At 45.1% G+C, this 22,523-nt stretch overlaps 1 protein-coding gene across 1 annotated transcript; it reads left to right on the forward strand.

Moving 5' to 3' along the window:
• The first annotated feature begins 676 nt into the window (after window positions 1-676).
• On the forward strand, window positions 677-3,627 carry LOC125513262 (Sodium Bile acid symporter family). Its single transcript, XM_048678335.2, has 5 exons — window positions 677-1,184; window positions 1,294-1,389; window positions 1,484-1,790; window positions 1,881-2,128; window positions 2,991-3,627. Exons 1-5 carry the CDS (start codon window positions 808-810, stop codon window positions 3,226-3,228), a joined length of 1,266 nt encoding a protein of 421 aa, XP_048534292.1. The 5' UTR covers window positions 677-807; the 3' UTR covers window positions 3,229-3,627.
• The last annotated feature ends 18,896 nt before the right edge of the window (window positions 3,628-22,523 follow it).

The raw sequence follows: 22,523 nt of genomic DNA on the forward strand, positions 1-22,523 counted from the left end.
CCAAAAAATCACATATATTCCAAAAAAAACTCCGTTAGTTTTTATCCCGTTTGGACTCCGTTTAATATGGATTTACTGTGAAACGAAAAACATGCAACAAACAGGAAGTGGCACTGGGCACTGAATTAATATGTTAGTCCCCAAAAATGGTATAAAAAGTTGTTAAAAGTATATGAAAGTTGTATAATATTGGCATGGAACAATCAAAAATTATAGATATGACGGAGACGTATCAGCTGCCCAACTCGAAAAACCAGGACCTCATGAGGCCGTCGCTTCGTTTTGCAGCCGAAAAGAATATTTGGGCCAAGTTCGGGTTACCTTGTTTCAAGTTTTTGGTAGGGTTTTCGGGTTTCAGACCAGGCTTACACGTGCACTAACAGAAAAACAACATTCATGCCAGGCTTTCGGGCTTGCATTCAGGCCAAGCTTAGGCATGAGGAGACACATTTTCAGGCTTCGGTTCGGGCTCAAGCCTGGGATTGTCTTGGGCTTTGTGAAGCCCGGCCCGGCTTGGCCGGGAACTGGGCCTAGTCTATGGTATGATCAGGTTTAGGCACCACCTTTTTTTTTTGAGGGAAGGTTTAGGCACCACCTTGGAAACCCCTAGAACCCCTAAAAAAAAGGAAACCCCTAGAAAAAAAAACCCACCTTGGAAAGACAGGTGCCAAATCGGGGAGCGCACACCTGGTCCGGTCGAGCGCGCCCAAACATACACGGGCACCTCCTCCATTCTATCTTCTCGAGGTGCCCACGCCCCTCCTCCACGACCACCCAATCCGGTTCACACCGCCTCTCGCCGTCGCCATGTCCGTCGCCGTGGTGGCCGCCTCCTCCTCCCTCCCCTCTCGCTACGCACTGGCCCACGCCAACTCGCACCGTCCTCTCCGCCCCCTGCGCTTCATCTCTTCCCCGCCGCAGCCGTGCGCCTCCCCAGCGTCCCTCCTCCGGCGGCGGCGGGCGGCGGCGCCCACCACCTTCTGCTCCGCGCCGTCGCTCGGCCGCGTCGGCTGGCCGCGCCGCGAGGGGAGCGCCTGGCTGCTCTCCTTCAGCGCCGAGGCCGATGCCTCCCCGTCGGACGCGGAGGGGGCCGTGGACCCCTCGGAGGCGGTCTCCGCGCTGCTCCCGCTCGTCGTCGTCGCCACGGCCGTCGCCGCCCTCGGCAACCCTGCCACCTTCTCCTGGTGAGCCAAGCATCCACTGGACGCTTCAAGAAGATTCTTTGCTTGGAATTTTGCACAGCTAGCAGCACATGGTCATTGATTGATTTGATTATTGTAAGTCCTTTTTAAGGGTGTCCAAGGAGCTGTACGCACCTGCACTTGGGGGCATTATGCTCTCCATTGGCATCAAACTATCCTTCGACGACTTCGCTCTGGCCTTCAAGAGGTATATTTTTCACTCTTCTACTGCTTCACCCAAGATCATAGAGCAAATGTGAAACCATTCTTTGTCTGGTCGTGTGTTTTGTTCCCAAATCCAGGCCTGTGCCGCTGTCGATTGGGTACATGGCCCAGTACATGCTGAAGCCGCTGCTGGGGGTGCTAATCGCAAGGGTGTTCCGGATGCCATCAGCCTTCTTCGCGGGTTTCATGCTTACATGCTGTGTCTCGGGTGCGCAGCTTTCGAGCTATGCTAGCTTCCTGGGGAAAGGAGATGTTGCGTTGAGTATTCTGCTCACAACCTACTCCACCATATCTTCGGTGATTGTGACACCTATTCTCACTGGTTTGTTGATTGGTTCAGTGGTTCCGGTTAATGGAATTGCAATGGCGAAATCGATTCTCCAGGTAATGAAATTGTTCCAGTTCCAGGTGGTTTCTTGCTAATTAGCAATGTCTTTCTTTATTTTACACTGATTTCCGATTTTTTTTCCCCAGGTGGTTCTTCTGCCTGTGACACTAGGTCTCCTTCTGAATACCTATGCAAAACCAGTGGTTAATGTCATACAACCAGTGATGCCATTTGTTGCTATGGTGTGCACATCACTCTGTATTGGGAGCCCTCTTGCTATAAATAGGACCATGCTCCTCTCATCACAGGGATTCATGTTACTTCTCCCCATAGTGACTTTCCACATTGCGGCCTTTGTTGTGGGTTACTGGGTTTCCAAGTTGCCTCAGTTGAGGTAATCATTAAATGCCATGATCACTGGCGGAGCTTAGGCAAGGCCAAATGGGCCATGGCCCGCCCAGCTCTGCAGCTTTTTCTCACAATATAGCTAGCCCATGGGTTGTAGAATGCCAGCTAGTAGTAATTCCTTGCAGCCTGGCCCATTCAGCCCGCCCAGCTTTTTTTGGCAAGCTCCGCCACTGGCCATGATTACACTTTTATTCATTTCTAATGCTCTTCCTGCATAACTGATTTTTTGCCCACGATCTTGCTAAAGCACGATTTAATCTTTTTCTGTGATGCTGCTTTCTGTTATGTCTGCGCCTCCTATTTATCATCTAAGAGGAAATGATAATCTGCCTCTAGGGAAATCTTGACCGATTTCACTAAATAAGTAAATTCTGTCATTTACTTTTTGTGTTAGTCACTTTGAGCTTCAGTCAAGTAGTTTCCTTTTGAAAACATATGTTGAAATTCTTGCTTAAAATGGCGAAATGTGTTAGACATATCATATTTCATATTATGTTTATATGCCAGTGACAAGTCTTGTGGTCCCATATTTGTATATTTTACCTGAATTATTCCTTTAATCTAACCTATTAGAAAAGGTGATCATTTTTCCTGTTCACATTTGTCATGGCCATTAATTTCCAAAACTGGAACTTAATTCAATGTGGTTACGATTGTGATATATGGCCTGTTATTTGCAGCATTTGGTACCTTCATCCTGTGTCTGGAAAGGTCAAATAGTATCACATCCTCATTACTGGCTTCTGTTACATTACGTTTTGAGTCAGCAATCTATTTTTGGCATAAAACTATACTTCTGAAGTTCCTTGATGCTGTTTGGCTAACTTTCTTTCTGCCCTTATGTGTAGGCAAGAAGAACCAGTTTGTAGGACTATATCAGTGTGTACTGGAATGCAGAGCTCCACCCTAGCTGGGCTTCTTGCTACCCAGTTTCTTGGAATTAGTCAGGCAGTTCCTGCAGCATGTTCTGTTGTTGTCATGGCAATATTTGGTTTGACTCTTGCATCGTACTGGGGAAGTGGTATGCGAATAAGGGACCTTCCTTTGAGATTCTTTCCACAAGCTTCCGCTGATGCGAGATCATGAGAGGCTGGATTTAGCATTGAAATTCTTTCAAGGGCTCCCGGTTTCAGAAACTCAGCTGCCCTTTGGGGATGCAGTTACAGGGGTGTCCTGCGGCTCATCCAGCAATCAGGCATGCCATAGTAGCTACAAAAGGCAGAACTACAAACCGCAGATTGTGCAAGATGAGCAGCGGCTGAGGATAACCTCGCCACAGAAACCACTTGCATGGCTGCATACGATGGAAGGATAATGAGATGCTAGCCATTTACCACTTATCATACCATGTGCAGTAGGCTCCATTAGTGGTGCTCCCTTGGCCATTTTTTTGTAGATACTAGATAGTAGACACGTTGACGGTTCCTATGTACACCACTAAGCATATGCATGTGCAATGCCAATATCATCGACGCATTCTTCCCAGGATGAACCCCATGGATGTCTGTACCCTTCTGAAGTGCTTGTTTCTTGCTCTAATAACCCATCAAAATCACATTCTATGTCGCAGATGTGCTCATTGCTTTGCAAAGTGAACTTCGAATTCAGCGGTTCTAGTTGGACAAAATAGAGTTTAGTATACATTTGTGGGAAAGGAATGATGAAAACAGGCTTTTCTTTTGTGTTCTGAAAATATCTGTTGTCGCCATTGGTTGATATTTCTGTAACAAACAAGTGACGAAGTGAGACATGAGGACTTCAATTGTCCTGTAGTTTATCTGTCACTATCGAATGGTCCTCGCATGAGCTGTGGACGTAACGGTTTGGGGATGCCACGGCCATAGCTCCCAACTAGGCACCTACAAATGTTGACAAAGAAAGGAGAGAAGAAAAATAAGATTTTACATCAGCCGTTTGATGTGCATATCTTCTCCTGTCTATTTCACTGTCGTTTTAAACTGGCCACAGAGGTCCATTGTTTCGATTTGTCGCTGAATGTAAGCCCGCGTGGGCACTGAAAGCAATGTCGACGATAAGTAAGTCAAATTATCCTGGGCCTGGGTACTGTCAACATAGTGTCGTTGGAAAAGACTTTCCATATGAAAGAAGTTTAGTAAAATGAAGCCATCCATCCAGTTTAGTAAAATGGGCAAAGTTATGACCAACATAGTTGTGCAAAGAGGCAATGGAAGAATAGATGATCTCTGGTTTCCATAACCTGCATGCTACACAACACACAAGTGTAATCCTGAATAGAGAACTGTTTTCTTTGAAGGAGAGAGCGAGTGTGTTTAACCTATCATTTGTGAGGAGCCAATAGAAGATCTTGTGCTTTAGCTGGCAGCATGTTTTCCAAATCCATTTGACCACTGGCAAAACCTCAAGTGCAGCGACAAGTAATCTATAGAGTTTAGAAACATTGTAGTGATTTGAGCCCTTAGGTAATTGCCACCGATCAGCCTCTGTGGTGATAATTAGATGTTGAAGCAGTATCTCAAGTTCCTGGAACTGTTCATAAGCCTCCTCAGACAGAGGTAGATGGAAGAGACTTGCTAAGTCCTCTGATTGATATAATTCTAAAATGGTGATCTACTTGTTGATAGCAAAGGAGTGAAGGCGAGGCCAATTTTGGAGCAGGGGCTCCCCAGACTAGTTGTCAGACCAGAATTGGAGAGTCTGGCCATTCTGAAGAGTGCTGGTAGCAAGTGCTTTATAAGTAAGAAAAAGCTTCATACAATCTCACCACCAGAAAGAAGTATGTAGTGCAACAGTAGGTTGAAATCCCTGGCCATAGTACACTTCCCAAACCATGTTGACCCATGGGATATCCATGTGATTGATAAATTTGTGCACCATTTTCAAGAGAAGACGGGCATTCTGCAAAGACAAATTCAGTATGCCCAGTCCACCTCTGTCTTTAGGTCTGTAGACTAGTTCCATGCCGCCAAAGGTGAGTTTTTCTTCTCCAGATCTTTGCGTCTCCAAAAGAGCCTGTACTTGTCAATCTGTTCAATGATACCTTTGTATAGAAGCAAACAACTCATAAGAAAAATAGGCAGTGAGGATAAAACTGCAATCTGCCATCATAACTCAAGAACTGAGAGTAGACATCTGTTAGCCGTGTGTGGCGCACCCCTCCACAGTTTACTTCTCCGATCATATTATCGTAGTGCTTAGGCGAAATCATGCGCGGATCACTTCACCATCATCGTCACCACGCCGTCATGCTGACGAAACTCTCCCTTGACACTTTGCTGGATCAAGAGTTTGAGGGACGTCATCGAGCTGAACGTGTGCAAAACTCGGAGGCGCCGTACATTTGGTGCTCGAAACGAGAAGAAGTTCGACTACATCAACCGCGTTGTCAAACGCTTCCGCTTTCGGTCTACGATGGTACGTGGACACACTCTCCCTTCTCGTTGCTATGCATCTCCTAGATAGATTTTGCGTGAGCATAGGAATTTTTTTGAAATTGCATGCTACATTCCCCAACAATATGTAGGATCAGATAACCCATCCACAGTTTAGTGATACTCACATTTGCATGGACCACCACATGCCTCACTTATGCCTTGGCTGTAGGATATTCATTTTCCTTTTACAGGAACCAGTGGGCTTTATTAACATATTGGTCGGTGCCACCAAATCGTCGGCCACCACATGTGAGAAGATACAGAGTCATCTAGATGATCATGCCAATACAAGGTGGTACTAGGAGCCAATGCAAGGCAACACCCAAGCCTCTTCTCTCTTCTCACATAGGCATTCCTACTTCCTTGCTCATGGACATGTCGAGTGTATATCTCTTTTCAGGTTCATGGGTTCGGCTTGGGAGGCAGAGGGAATTCAGGGTGTGTGTGCGAAGTGGATCCTGCTCCAAAAATCAAACGCCATTCGACCTTCATTGACACTTTGCTTCGCTAGAGGCGAAGTCCGGTATGCTCAACCTTTTTGGCTTCTTCATGTTACTCTCTGAGTATGTTGCCATCTTGCTCGGGTATGCTGGATACCCTGGAGACGGAACTAATTTTCCAACAAAAGGAAGCAAGCAGCGCTGGAGATCACGCAGAAGAGAGCGCTGAGTTTGCAACATAAAGATATCAGCTGCCTCATGTAGATTTGCTTGAACTCTAAACTCAAAAACTGCAAGGGACCCGCGTTGCATGATTACTCCTGCACAGGTTTACACCCTGTCTTGTTGTCATTACTTCTTGCATCAAGTCCCTGATTGTTAGTTTGCCGAAGTATTCGCATGTTTTCTAAACAAAAGATACATATAATACTGAATTTTATACGGTGATATGCATTCTGACTAAGTGATGCATTTCTGTTGCATAGCTGATACGGTGATATGATTTCTGAAACTATTATACATGATCGTGCCCCTACAAGGCAGCACCAGGAGCCATATGAGCTCCATGGGTAGCTACAAGCATGAGCTACCAAATCACACACATGCTTACAGTACATTGTAGGATCTCGAAATCGAAATAAATCTATAGAACAGAGAGGTATTTCTCTCAATGACATGATGCATCATATTCGTTTTACTGGAGAGCGACCATGAGTACGTACGCATCCGTCTCCTTAATGATGCAACCCATTCCAACTTCAGCCGCAAATTCAATTGCCTTCAGGCAGGCCATCATCTCTGGGTGGAGAGCATCGAGCAAACGATGAAGAATACGGGAGCCTCGCACATGGACCACGGGCGCAGAAGCCCCAGTAGCCCCTGTAGGCAATTTTTCGTGTTTTGACCCTTTTCGCATATCAATTCGGGATCTGATCCCGGTTGGAAAGAATTTCAGGATTTGACCCTTTCGCTACCGCCAGGGGTTCTGGCGGTAGGGTTCAACAGGCTACCACCAGGGTCCCTGGCGGTAGGGTGCGACGGAGGGGGACGGAGGCCATTTGCCCGAGCTGACGTGGATAAGTACCCTACTGTTGGTGTCAAAACCGGCAGATCTCAGGGTAGGGGGTCCCGATTTGTGGATTCTCGGATCAATGGTAACAGGAACGAAGGAGACGATGTTTTACCCAGGTTCGGGCCATCTTGATGGATGTAAAACCTTACGTCCTGCTTTTGTTTATATTGATGGAGTATCAAGTACAGAGTTGATCTACCTCGAGATCATATGTTGTGGTCTAAAACCTGAGAGTATAGTGAATAATGTCATAATAATCTAGTGACTAGCCTGGCCTCGATTTATATAATGTACCGGAGGCCTAGGATAACAAGAGTTCTAGTCGAATACGTTGGTGGAGAGGAGTCCTTGTCTTGATCATCAAGTCTTGTAGAATCTTCCTCGTGTGCGGCATGGGCTGCCTGAAGTGGCCCATGAGTGAACCGCCATGGAGTCCTCGGCCTGATCCAGCTAGTCGGGAGACGACGTGGTGAGTACCCCCTAGTCCAGGACACTGTCAGTAGCCCCTTGAACCGGTTTTCAAGTTGGGGACGCTCCTCGATTCTTCTGAACTGTTCTTCATCTTCGGTCGTTGGTCTTGAAAACTGGTTCAACAAATCTTATTATCTTCGATCTTGAGGATCGCCGAAGTAAATCCAAAAAGTTTACACGTCGGGTATCTTGAGGAGCCCATTTAACTTATTGGCCATTATCAATGCCTTGTTATTTTTACGCCCACCTCGGGTTTGAAATGTTTCCTGTGCGGCGGTGTCCTCTCGCGTCCGAGCTCCAACGCCGGACTGCATTCGAGGTATCTTTTGCAGCCGAGCACCAATGACGGACCGCTTCCGAGCTTCAACGCCGGAATGTATCCGAGCTCCAACGCTGGACTGTATCCGCGGTGTCATAGATTACCTTGGTCTTGAAAAAGTTTTAGCTTAGCTTAATACCGGAAATGCCCTCTAAGGAGCCCGCCACTTGCATCCAAGCTGTATGTCGAACTTCTTCCAAGGTGGCTCAGCACCTCGGTCATGGGCTGATTGTTTGCGGATTTTATTTCCGATGCGTATAAATTTATTTGCTGATGAGATGTATGGCCAGTAGCCCTCAAGGTGTCTGTCGTCCTAAAATCCGAGATGAACCTGAAGGAAAATATGAAACCGTTGATCCTAGTAGCTTCTGAGACTCAGGTCATGAAATCGGCCTGAGGATCAACTCCTAGCTCGGCAGCATACATAGGAATAGAGACACAGTGTAATATATTAGAGGTAATACTGATTGGCGGACGGGCCCTTGCGAGAAGGTTTTGAGAAGTCGTCGTAATATATTAGCTTGATGCCGAATAAGTCCCAGATGGTACTTATTGTTGTCCGAAGACGTGTTTACCCATAGTTTGGTCCAGCCGAACACTGAGCACTTTGAATTTTCTGCATTGAATAGGCAATGCAGTAGCCCCCGAGACACTGGTTGGGTGGTAACACCAGATCAGGGGATCGATACGCCCCTTTTAATATTAGTGAATGATAAGCCCGAAGCCCAGTAGCCCCGAGCCTTAATATGGGCACGGGTGGCCGAATTAAGGATCGATATCCAGAGTAATATCACAAATTATGTGTAATGATTCTATGTATCCAAGTACTTTACATCATTAATGCTCGGATCCGCATTGTACAAAACTTTGTTGACCGACCATCGGCTTCAACCTCCTCGGCCAGAAGCCGGGGAGTGTTTGTCCTACTTTATAAAGTCGTTATAAGGGCAAAGATTTATGGAAAACAAGGCAATCCGGCCATACGGTTTTATAAACAAAGGTACGCAGAGAGATATGAAACATCTTCCAATGAAAATAATCCCGCTATCGGTTCCTTTATTTAGGTTGTCATGCTGATCATGATCACGAAACCTCACCTCCAATCAATGTGGGAGGAAAATATTGAGGATTTAGTTTGGGGAAAGTTCCCGAACTCTATGGTATTAATGAACCAAAATTTTCACTTCCGTTGTTGCCAACCAATTATATCCTTTAAGATCGCTAGCTTTAGGCTTCACCCAGTCTGAGGTACTAACTTGGATGACCTGGTAGTAACAATCACAGAGGTGCTCCCTTTACCGCCTAGCCGAACAATCGGGAACGTACGGGTAAGCACAGGAGCCAGGCAATCTAGCTTGGCCAAAATCTTAAGTCAAATTAATGCATATTTATGGCTTTATAACGATGATTACGGAAGGTAGCCCTCGTATATAAAATACGAACGACGATGATATATTTATTTTGACTCCGTTGCGACCGTTTATCACTTGAAAGTGGCCCATCGCCGGCTTCCACCCCCTTGTAGATGCTACGCAGGGTGTTTCCGCAATAACAAGACAACCCTTAGCCGACGTCTCGGTGCCCGAAGGCGGTTGTGTTAGCAGAAACGAGGCAATCAGATATGCGGGCTTTATAACTTTCACTTAGTCATAGGAGCTTTAAACTGGGGAAGCTAGCTACGAGCCCCTGGTTAGTGTTCGGCACCGACCAAAGTCTAGCCATTATCACTTCGGCCAATGTTATGAAGGCCCATCGTTTAACACAGGGTAATTGGTATCGATCTATAGTTTGATACCATCATCGGATCGCTGACCAGTTTACGTCCATTGTGACAGTTAGTTTTCGGCTTTCTCCACTGAGGTGCTTAACCATTTGAGCTAGAAGCACAATCGCAGTGGTTCTCCCTTTGCACACCTAGCCGAACAAAATAGAACGTAGGAGGCGAGCACAGGAGCCGGGCAACCCAACTATTGACCAAAGACACAATTCGAAACCGATGCATATATAGAAATATCCGAGAATTTTTGTGACGAATCTCTAAAGGTGTCCAACGCTGCACTATGAGACTTATGCAGGAAACAAACAAATAGTTTAAAAGTGCCATAGGCTTGAAAAAAATAAAAAAACTTCATACGCCCGAACTAAATCAAGTCATTTGGTGCCAATCCGAAAATTGGTCTTACTTTTGTGCTTCTGTCGTGCATTAATATGACACATCCGATTTCAAGACTTCAAGCGGGTCAGCCTACGGCTGCAACCTCCTATCCCGACCAGTTTAGCGAACTAAACTCGAGCGGTCACTAGAGAGAAAATGGGCTATCCAGCTATTGACCACACACTCGCGTCGAAAAAGGAGCGATAGAAAAAGATTTTGCAACGACTAGGAAGAAAACATATTTACTATAAAACGGCTCATATAAATTTAAGAGCCCCCAGTAAACTTGGGTAAAAGAATTTTATTTATAATGATTGTATGTACCAAAGTACTTATATCATATATGTGTTCACCCGAACTTTTAAATGCATCTTAACCGACCGTTGGCTTCTCCCTCTTCAGTCAAGGGCCGAAAAGTGTTATGTACTTCACCTGTCGAGAATATCGACGGTGCTTCCGATAACCAGGCAATCAGGCCATAAGGCTGTAATAGACAAAGCACGCTCAGGGAACTTATGCTATATTACTGACGAAGTGTAAGAAGTATCTTCGAAGAAAATAGTACCCCCATCGATACCTTTCTTCGGTTGCTCATTGTTACTATCAGACTTGTGCAATAGATTTTTGTACTCATGAGTTCCGTTGTGTGCTGATCATGATTGAAAACAATAAGAGTGCTAGCTTTTGGCTTCACCCAGTCCGAGGTCCGAGCTCGGATGACCCGATCATGACAATCGCAGAGGTGCTCCCTTTACTCCCTAGCCGAACAATCGGGAACGTAGGGGTAAACACAGGAGCAAGGCAACCCAGCTTGCGAAACACTTAAGTCAATATGGTGCATATTGTGGCGTAATACATGAACAAGGAGCGAAGCCATACAAGTATAATCATATGCAAGAGGAAAGGCTTCATAAAGGAAGCCCTCAAGTAAACGGGGTATTTGAATTTGTGTGTCACAAACAAAGTTTTGACAATGAAGTTTTTCACAAACAACTTTTTGCCAAAAAAGTATAATGCTTGGTCAAACCGAACAAAATTGAAAACTAAAAGTTTTTGAGCATGAAAGCGACTTAGCTGGTTAATGTGCTCGGTATTGATGACACGGTCCGAGCTTACGGCGGGATGAGCTCCCAGCCCCCAAGCCGGTCTCGAGGTGGCAGAGCGAAGAGCTCGACGCTCCGAAGTGGCGACATAGCACGGCCGATGTAGGCCGACAGTGTGACGTCGAAGTACTCGGCGTGGGTTAATGAAGTGATGACGAAGCCCACGGTCTAGCCGAGGTGACGTGGTATGTCGATACGCTGAGGTGACAACACTGCCCAATCCAGACCATTTACCTGTGCACAAAAGATAGTGCAAGACGGAGATAATAGTAATAATAATAATAAAAAATAAAAAAGGATGCGTGATTAATAATTTATGCAAAGTGAGTAATAAAAGAAATATGGCCTGTGTGTCGAACACTCGATGAGGTAGAGATCCCTCAGCAATGCCGAAGTCCCGAGGCAACCGAACATGTCAGTATGGCAATTCGGCCAACAAGGTGATCACGCGAGCCGATTTAGGCCGATTGGGACGATGACGTCGGCTTGCCGAAGTGACCATGTGACGCAGTCGAAGTCGATTACCTACACATGTAAAATAGTGTAGCCCAACAATAATAATATAAATATATAAAAATCCTCGCATAATTAATTTACGCAAAATAATTTATTTAAAGATATGTGGCCTGGCGCCGACGTCAATGTCAATGCAGGGCGTCGGCGTGACGCGGTAAAGGCGTGGCAAAGCCAAACCACCACGCGACCGTCGTTAATGCGGCCACCATTTGATAGACCTGTGTATAGATGATGGAACAAACCAGAGTAATGATTCCTCGGGAAAAATAAACCCAAACAAGCAAAAATTACTAGGATTAATAGCACCTGGTTTATTTGTTGTAGCAATCCGAAGAAAGGTGACCCCCAAATTTGGGACTTGATCCGCACACCCATTGCCTGATGGGCGATAAAGCGACAGCATGGCGACGCTGGCAAAGGTTGGCTCACCAAGGCAAAGCCCCCGGTCCAGCTAACATGACGAAGCTGGTCGGCTGGTGACGTCGGAGTCACCGGAGTATGTTGATGAAGAAATAGAAAAGTCCCCGATCCAGCCGAAGTGTCGAAGCCTCCATGTCAGCCGATGAGTCGAAGCAAGTCGGCCGGTGACGCCAAAGTCACCGGAGTAGGTTTGATGAAGATATGGTGAAGCCCCCGGTCCAGCCGAGGTGACAGAGCGGGTCGGTAAGGAGATGTTGCAGCTGCCGTGTCAGCCAAGGTATTGAAGCAGTTCGGCATGATGGACATCGGCTTGAAGAAGCAACAGTGCGGCCGTGCCGACGCAGGTCGTAACTTGTGACACGGTCAATGCCGGCTTGATGAAGTGACCATGCGGCGATGCCAGTGTGCCCGCTCCGTGTGATCCGTAGGGTGGCGATGTTGGTGATGATTTATCCTTTGCGATTCCAAACTCTTTGTTCGGCTCGCCGAGATGATAATCCGAAGAAGTTGAGCTCAGCTCAACAAAGCGACGACATGTCTAGTGCAGGTCGGTAGACGTGAAGCAATATTGCCGGACTGGTTTGACACCATTATGACGGTGAAGATTACCTCCGAAAAGGAGCAAAATTCGTGAGCATGTATTCGAAAACAAAACACAATACCCTAGAAATATATTCTTCCAAAAAGGTTGTCCAATATCTCGTTCATGAAGAGAGATGATCTTAGGTCGGATTCGTATTCGCGCAGAAAACATATCCAAAAAGTGATGCACTAATCGGAAGGTTTCCAGAGTTTGAACGGTCGGATCGAGCTGAAATTTTAAGAGGTGGTAGACATGGAAATGCCGCAGCAGATGAACGGTTGGATCTTTCAAATAACCTTCGAGCTGGGCTCTGGAGACCACGCCCTAAACTCGTCCTGATTCCCGTCTAGACTCGACAGGGCTCCGGTATATCGGAGATCGGCGGAGATTGCTCCACCGGAACAGGACGAAGTTTTACAGGGTTGTTGTAGACTCAATTCCGCACAATTCCACCGAAGAAATCATCAAAACGATGCTCGAGGAGATGGTGGCAGCGGATACAAGTTTTCTTTCCGGAAGAATAGCACGGTCGCCCGAGGGCAATGTTGACGTTGAGCCCCCGAGCTCCAAGGATAATTCCTCCATGGTCATGATAGAGATCGAAGTTAATGTTTGATGAAGGCCCTCGTCCAAACATGACAATTGGACGCGGGGCATAGTCCTTGGTCAAGCCAAGGTGACCAGTCGAGCCGGTGATGAAGACGTCGTCGTCGCAGTTGATCTGCAGGCGAGCCATTGATCCTTTGTCGACATCGCAGTTGAAAGCACCATTGTCGGTGTCAAAACCGGCAGATCTCAGGGTAGGGGGTCCCAAGCTGTGGATTCTCGGATCAATGGTAACAGGAACGAAGGAGACGATGTTTTACCCAGGTTCGCGCCCTCTTGATGGAGGTAAAACCCTACGTCCTGCTCTTGTTTATATTGATGGAGTATCAAGTACAGAGTTAATCTACCTCGAGATCATATGTTGTGGTCTAAAACCTAGGGGTATGATGAATAATGTCATAATAATCTAGCGACTAGCCGGGCATCGGCTTATATAATGTACCGGAGGCTAGGATAACTAGAGTCCTAGTCGAATACATTGGCGGAGAGGAGTCCTTGTCTTGATCATCAAGTCTTGTAGAATCTTCCTCGTGTGCGGCATGGGCTGCCCGAAGTGGCCCATGAGTGAACCGCCATGGGAGTTCTCGGCCCGATCCAGCTGGTCGGGAGACGACGTGGTGAGTACCCCCTAGTCCAGGACACTGTCACCTACCGCCAGGGGCCCTGGCGGTAGCCTGTCTGACCCTACCGCTAGAACCCCTGGCGGTAGGCTGTGGCAGGGGTTTTTGTCTCGAAAAGTTTCTGTAACGAAAAATCGCAGTGCCCTGGCGGTAGGTTCAACCTACCGCCAGGGGGGTTGGCGGTAGGATGTGTGACCCTACCGCCAGGGTCCTTGGCGGTAGGGTCTTGTGTTTTATAGTTTCAAGTGTAATTGCTTGCTTCTTTTCAAAAACAATATCACAACAATGATATAGAGCCTAAAATCAAATCTCAAACAATTAAACTTGGGCATCACATACACATTAATAAAACTTGAAGTACATAGGCATGTCAAATGAAGTTCAACTAATTAGCAAACGGAGTTCCACATAGTTCCACAAATAGCACACACATACACTGGTACGCGTCGGTGCTATACAAGCGGTTTTTAACCCCTTTCCGCGACGGTATTTGGGACCGTCGCCAAGTGAGTGTGTGCAATAGGTGTCCTTCCACACAACCCAGAAACCATCGGGAATATGGAGCAGTGATCCAGAGGCCTTCCAAAATGTAATCGTGTGCGATGCAGCACACACTAAATTCTTTCGCACATGTGGTATCGCTGATTAAGCATTTCTAATGACGCAGTGAAACCATACAGTCTGTCGTAACGAACCGTTTGGGAAACAGTATGTAAGGCACGCGAGCCAACATATGAACTGTGTGCGATTTGTGCCCCATCGCGCACGAGTTTTCTGCGTAACCTGTCTGTCATGCTAGACTCCATCGCACACGTTTGTCAACAATTACCATCCGTGATAATGTTCTATCACAAACGGTCTAGGAGCTCCTTCGCACACATACAAGTGATGCAGACCATTTGTGATTTGTTGGGTATCACCGGCGGTTGCTGCAAGAGTGACGTGTGCTTTTCGTTTGGGATCCCACACGTTTCCTGAAAAAATTATGACTGGGATTGTATTTTTCATTGGGCACGGTTTACTCCTAGTTCTCGTGTGCGATAACGCAATATCACAAACGGTTCCGGAGACCCTAAGCACACGTAGTAGCGCTGCAAATCGTTTGCGATATGTTGTGTATCACCAACGGTTCCGCTATGATTGACATATGCTTTCCGATGTGGATCGCACACACTCATTTAGTTGAACCATGTGTGGAGCAATTGCTCGGTTAAAACAAAAATATCCCATTTTGAATCGGCATGCAAAAAGCAAAATTTTCACAATATTCAATTGAACAAATAAAAAATATCTCATTTTGAATCGGCACGCAAAAAGCAAATTCGCCACAATATTCAATTGAACAAATAGTGTCCACAGAAAAAACATTCATCAAATTTTACAACAATTGCAATTGAACATATGGTGGCTAAATTCCAATGATTTGTCCACACATATATGCATTACATAATTAATCATAGTGTACAAAATACGAAGACCTCATCAGATCGAAAACAATGGATACATGCGTTATATGTTTAGCGGCTAACTCTTACTCAATGTTTCAGGAGAATGCATGCTGAAATCTTCATTATCACCAGTGGGATTGATGTAGTGATCCAGGAAGAAGTCGCTGATAAATCTCTGAACCATCAGCAATTCATCAGCCGGGAGCGGTTCAGGGGTCCTCGGTTCTAAGATGAGCTGCAATATTTTTAAGATCTGGATGTGCCATGTGAGTGGAGTAGAAGATATTAATTAAGATAAAACTTACTTGTACTAATTCACGAGGATCGTCACAACTATCAGCAGATTTGCAGATGGAGATCATGTGTCTGCAAACATAGTATCCACAAAGGTTGGTCCCAGCTTCTTGCTGAGGACACTGAAATTCTTTGTACAAAATTAGTCATGTATTTGTCCTGTTAGGAACAACCTAACCGGTGTTAGATGTATTTTTTTCTTTGGACAAAATAGAAAGAGGTTTATTTAGAAGCTTGAATATTTGACTAGCGTAAGGAAAGGTATTTGCAGACTATTGGATAAATTTTCCAAAAATAATGGATTTTGGTGTGTTACCGGAGAAACGATCTCGTGCTGCAGAGGTAGTTCCCTCTTGAACAGGTTTCCTGGTTTAGTTTTTCCATAATGCGAGAACACTGCAAATGATGATGAATTTTGATAACATCAATTATTGAACTAGATATGATTGCAAATTAATTTCAACATCATAGAATTCAATACCCATCCAAGAATTCCTGAACATTCATCAGATCCCGAGCGTTTGTTGACTCTCTAAGAGAATCGATGTAATAAACTATGTACTTGTTTGGAACAATGAATACCAATATCCAGTGATTGCTACATATTAAGAAAGCCATGAACTTACGAATGATGTCGAAATCTGAAATACAATCAGTGTATGCGTTGTTGTTTACTTGACTTACCGTTCATGATATGACCAGAGAAATGATTCTGCATGGGACGTGTTTTCGAAGATATGGACGACCGTGTTAACGGCTCAGTCCCGTCGGTCCTTACCATCCAATGTTGTGCCATTTGCTATTGCAGGATCTACGAAAAACACACTCTCCCTTTTTATTCTCTGCGCGTTCAATCCCCTGAGAGGAATAAAATGTAGTTAGTTGTTTATCATTTACAGCTTTGTATGGAGAAGTTGATCAGAGTTTGTTAAGTACTTACAAAATCAAGCATCTAAGAAGAGAGGCATCGAGCACATTGAAGTTGAATAAGAGATGTAAGTCCTCGAAACTCACATTGATGGAACCAGCATCGTGTCGGAAATGATCTCTATTGTAGTGGACTAGCAAATCATGATGACCCGCTGACATTTGATCCATGCAATATTCATGTAACTCGCGGCAACTGGAGCTGCACTCATCAAAGTATTCGCCAACGAGAAATGGCTGGCCATGGACGTAATTGCGTGCTTCAAGTACGTCTGCTTTACTTTTAGCAAGCAACAATTCTACTTCTTCATCATCCATGGCGTCAGAAATAATATTACTCCCCGATTCAAATAAGCTACTGTTAACTTGGTTCTGGGTGATGAGTGCTTTAAGTAAGAGGCAATCATTCTCTTTCCTCTTCACTCTCCTACTGCGCTTCCTCATGGTCATGGGTGTAGCCTTTTTGGCCACTTCCTTCTTGGTACTTGAAGCATTTCCGGCAGAACGTCTGGTTGGCTGCAAGGTAGACTGCCGAGAAGACGGTGAAGTTTGGACGGACTGCTTAGCAGACGGTTTATCTATGCTGAACCGCTAAGCTGGCGGTGCTGCTGTGACGGACTGCTGGGCTGTAGGAGCAGATGCATCAGACTGCTGACCATGCATTGAAGCTATGTTGGGTTTCTGCGCAGGTGGTGCCAACTTGTCGGTGTGCTGAGGAGGTCGTGCCAACGCGTTGGTTTGCTGAGCAGGAAGTGCTGACGCATTGGTATGCCGATCACGCACCTACGAACCGACGGACTCATGAGCAGTCGGTTCTAGACCTACAGACTGCTTAGCAGGCGGTTCTAAAGCATCAGACTGCTTAGCAGTCTGTTCCACCAGGTTGGTCTCCTCAGCATGTGCTGCAGCTGGGTCTCCCCCCACTGCTTCAGAGGCCGGCATCTGAATCGGTGGTGCGTCATCAGTAGTTGTAGGCCTTGCCACTGGCTGCTTTGGGGCGGAGGATAACATGGCCTATACGCCACAAAGTCGGGCCGACTGATTACAGGTTGATGCATCATCCCGCGAGAGTTGCTGTGGCAAGGAGAGCGTCACCGATTGAGGGGCGACAGTGGTTGCTCTTGGAGGGGCTTCAGGAATCTCATCGATGAACTCTATTTCCGTTCGTGGCCACTGGATGTGATGTAACAGTGTTTCTCCCAAGGTCCTTTGCTCATGGAAGTCTCCTACGACATTCTTCAGGGCAAATTCATTGAATCCAGACTTTACTTCAGTCACGTAGCACTTCACATAGCCCGGCTTCAATAGCACATTGTCCAAGAAGAGGCCATATTACTAGAAGTGTGGGCAAACCCAGGCTGTTGCACATTTTAATGTACTTTCATAATGTGTAAGCACGCCCTTTGGTCTGACTTCCATTCCAAATAGATCAGACATAGCATCATCATGAGCAGCTGCAGTCTCAGTGTCACTGGGGTCAGCTGATGCACAACTACTCTTGTGAAGTGTTGCCGCGCAATAAGCAGCATCCTCCATGCCCGCCTCCCCTCCCATCTTCTGGCTATCCGTCAGTGTTAGAGTCTTCTGCATCATCATTGACTCCTCAACATCCTTTCGAACAGCCAGATAAATCTCCTTCTTCAACCTTTCATACAATGCATTCTGCTTCATTTCACTCCTCGCTTTTTTTCATGCTGAGCCTCTCTTCTTTGCTGAGTGTGAAAGCCCTCTTGTGCCGGACATTAACACCTATACCCCTTGCACGACTAGGGGGCTCTTTTATGTATAGAGCAATGGACATAATGTCACATGGCCCTGAGTTCCTGTAGAACCTTCCAGGGATCTTGGAAGCCTCTAACATCACTTCATACAGTTTGGCGCCACGTGCGTTTTCAAAGTAATAAGTTCCGCAACCGCGCCTCTTTGCACGTGCCCGCAAGTAGTCTCTGGCGCATTTGCCCCTGATTTCACTAAAGGCCGGATTCCCACCCACCGCTACTGCTTCTTTGTCCTCCTGTTCCCATATCAGTTTCATGCCGTAGTATCCTGCCACACCCATATGATGGGGGTGTATGTTCTTCTTCTGAAGTTCCGATTGCTTGAAACTCTTCTTAGCAAACTGTGTAGTTTCCGTAACCCTTTTGAATTCTACCCAGTCTGCCTTTGTAATTTGTGGGTATGCAGGGATTGGGTCCTTGCCTTCACTCAAGTACTTCTTGTACAACACGTGCTTCCAGTTTCTCCAAGCATCCCTAGCCTTCTTCAGTGCAGCGTGTTCCACCTGCATTCTTCACTACTCTAGAATGTTGAAATGATCCATGATCTCCTGGACTATCCTTCGCCGTGTTTCTGTGTCAGCCTTCCGAAACCCCGGCAGATTAATGTTGAGCCAATTGCCCTGCGAACAAATCCACACACATTCCTGAACCGCATGTGTGCTTTATCTGGTTTAGTTGGAGCCCCAGACTTTAAATCATTCTCGGTTACTTCATATACACCTTTAGGCTGGTGTGTGGGCTTCCTTGGAGCGTTCCTCCATGTTCTGACCGAAAGGGTAATTGCTGCAACCCTATCCCGTTCAAGACTACTTGATCCCTCACAATCTGCTGAAAACCTAGGGTTGTCCGAATGAGATGAAGATACATGGCCTAAATGAGTGTTGTCGCTGCTACTCGGCATCTACAGAGAACACATGCGAAACTCAGGAAAGGAGGATTAGCATAAAACTAACAACTTGGTATCAAGCTTTCTAAACATGCCTTGCAATAATTTAGAAAATGAACGGCTAATTTGTTAAGTTTGTGTGACTCGGGCAGCTGCGATCTGTAAATAGGCAGTAACTTATTGGAACAAATACAACTTATATGTAGTAAGGAAGGTAGATAATGAACATATATATGCTCTCCGTTATTTTATAGCCAATTTGGGAACATACAGAACGAAATTGGAAGAGGGATTGCGAGGAAATATGCCTCACCGCGATGGAGAGCAGTAACTAACAGGCTTCTTAATGCAAACCCGGCCTGGCCACAGGAGAGGCGAGGGTTACTTCATCGATATGCTCGAGGGTGCCTGGCGAGGAAACAAAGACGGCGAGGCACGGGTTGCCACGTGTTGGGAACGGAAGTGGAGGTAGGCTTGACGCCGAAGAGCGGGCACACGACCGGGGTGAGCACGGCGGCGCCGGAGAGGGTTCTGCGGTGGATCTGGGGGGAGCTGGTGAAAGAGATTGGGTGGACTAGTTGAGTGAAACGCGGGCGGGCAGTGGGGGGTGTTAGGGACTCCGGGTGTTGGCGGCCTAGGTGAAAAGGGTGGAAAATATCCCCGGTCGCCGCGCGCGCGAAAAGGCCCATGCAAACGGTTGCCTCTAAGCGCTCGTGTGCACAAACAGAATAATTTCATTTGAAATGAAGACATACTAATTTTGAAATGACTTCATCGTTTCGCCTCTAAAATTTTTCCCACATAAACCAATCACAATTTTACCAGGGGTTTGATTTGCTGGCGCATTTCAGGTCTCGTGTGCTATATGTAAGACATTTTTTGGCATTTATCGTGCATGTTGGCATATAAACCAATTCCTAGCCGGACTGCATTTCCTGTCGAAATGGATGAGGATTGTCGTTCGATCTGGGAGCATCCAACGGTGCAGACGTACGATCCGTGGGGTCTGGGTTCTAGCCAATCAGAACGCACGACTCAGGTCGTGCGCGTAGCAAGGGGGGCATCGGCCACGGTTTGGTAGACACACGTCTTTCGTGTGTGAACCGTGTGCTATTTGAAAATATTTTTTGGGAGGGGCTATTTGAAAACATGTACATGTGTTGTCAAAAGGGATGAGGATCGCCGTTCGATCAAGGAGAATCCAACGGTGCAGACGTACGATCCGTGGGGTTTGGGTTCTGGCCAATCAGAATGCACGACTCAGATCTTGTGCGTGGCAAAGGTGTGGGGGTGCATCGGCCACGGTCTAGTGGACACACGGCTTTCGTGAGTGAACCGTGTGCTCTTTGAAAACATTTACATTACCTAACATCATATTATTGTTCGAATGAAAACATGAGTTTATCATTTCGCCTCCAATTTTTTTTCATGGTAAGAAATCACGAGTATAGTGGAGAGTGTCATATACTAGTATCATGAATATATAGTATATATGATACTAGTGTATGATACTACCTTTAATTAATTATAGCGCATAGGATAATACATAGAGTATACTATCATATATAGATCATATTTATTGCCATGCATGACACAAATTAGCATCGCATTTAACATAATATGGTATCTACCTATATGTTACTCTAACCCTCTTTATATATTTTTAATTCTTTGCCACATCAGCATACTTGCTATTTCCGAGTGCATGACATCGTCGGCTATGATACCACCACCAGCTATGGCCAGCCTTATATAGTGGGGAGTATCATATACTATATATATAGTATAATCCATATGATACTAGTGTATGATACCACGTACGTACCTTCATAGTGCATATATAGTATCATAGAGTAGTACTAGCTCCCTCTATAAACTAATATAAGAGCTTTTAGATTACTAAAATAGTGACCTAAATGCCCTTATATTAGTTTACGGACGTAGTATATATCATAGATGACCATATTTATGGCCATGCATGACACAAAGTAGTATAGCATTTATTATATATATATATATGTTACGGTATCTACCTATGTTACTGCTTCTTTGCCACATCATCATGTTTTCTATTCTCGAGTGCATGATACCGGCTATGATACCCCCACTATGGCCATCCTAATAAGGCTAGTCGTAATCTGGGAGTATCAAGCGGTATGATGCATACCAACTAGATTTTTTGGATGATGTGGCACACAGTTAAATGATGAAAGAGATGGTGTGGTATCATATCATGATACCGTATCATATTAAATGTTGTACTACTTTATGTCATGCATGGCAATTAATAAGGGAACCTAAGATACTAACTTATGATACTATGCATGCGCGTATTACGAAGGTATTGCCGATCATATACTAGCATCATGCATATATACTCCCTCCTTTCCGGTTTATAGGCTTATCTCAAAATTTTAGTTTCCATTTTATAAGGCTCAATTTGGTTGTTCCCCGTCACATGTCCAGATTCCAAGGTGCATTAAATCATTGCATGCAAGTATTAAGATAAAGTTGACCAATGCATGTACTTTATATAGGAATGCATGCATTGCAATTAATACATTGGAAAACATAATTTTTTAAGGAAAACAAAAGCATTAGTTGGGGTTTTTGCAAACTACAAAAAGTATTCCACCACTCATCATCTACCTTGGTTGGTGAGATTTTTGAATTGAGCCCTATTATGTTACTCTAAACACCTCTCTCCTCATTAACTACGTGCCACATAAGTAAAAAAAATTGGAGTGCTCTATGTTACTATCTAAGTTACTCCCACTATGACTAGCCTAAGGTTGGTTGTAATGGGGAGTATCATATATACTAGTATCATGCATATGATAGTGTAGGATACTACTTCCGTAATGCATAGTATCATAAGTGTAACATCCCAAAATTCTAAATTTTGGAATGTTATATTAAATAATTAATTATGATTGTTTGTTTGTTTGTTGTGTGATTGATTGTGTGAAATCGAGTGGAAATTGAAACTTTTTGAAAGTTGCATGAGAGGGAATAAAAGGACTTTCCCAAAACTTTCATCTTGCATTTTTTGATCTCCATGAATTCAAATTCATTTCATCACAAAACACTAGAGTGAAGATAATAGGGCTTCCTCCATCTAAAGAAATAAAAAGGGGTTTGAAATGATTTGAATTCCATTTGAAATATTCAAATATAGAAACTTTAAGCAACTCAATGAGTTCATGAGGGAAGATAAAATGACTTCTTCAAATTCAAAGAAAGAGAGTTGGAAGTTTCAAAGGAATTATTTGGAAGTCACTTTGAAGTTATTTGAAACACATTTTCCATTTGAAGTTGTTTGAAATTCCA

Source organism: Triticum urartu, chromosome 6A, assembly GCF_056163025.1.
Source record: "Triticum urartu cultivar PI428250 chromosome 6A, HENAU_Tu73, whole genome shotgun sequence".
In the NCBI taxonomy this organism is placed as follows: Eukaryota; Viridiplantae; Streptophyta; class Magnoliopsida; order Poales; family Poaceae; genus Triticum; species Triticum urartu.

Bases quoted from the DNA above. Each gene is read 5' to 3' on its own strand.
- LOC125513262 (XM_048678335.2), top strand. From the start codon at position 808: ATGTCCGTCGCCGTGGTGGCCGCCTCCTCCTCCCTCCCCTCTCGCTAC. The intron at 1,791-1,880 runs GTAATGAAATTG...TTTTTTCCCCAG, and splicing joins TGGCGAAATCGATTCTCCAG to GTGGTTCTTCTGCCTGTGAC. The intron at 2,129-2,990 runs GTAATCATTAAA...CCTTATGTGTAG, and splicing joins TCCAAGTTGCCTCAGTTGAG to GCAAGAAGAACCAGTTTGTA.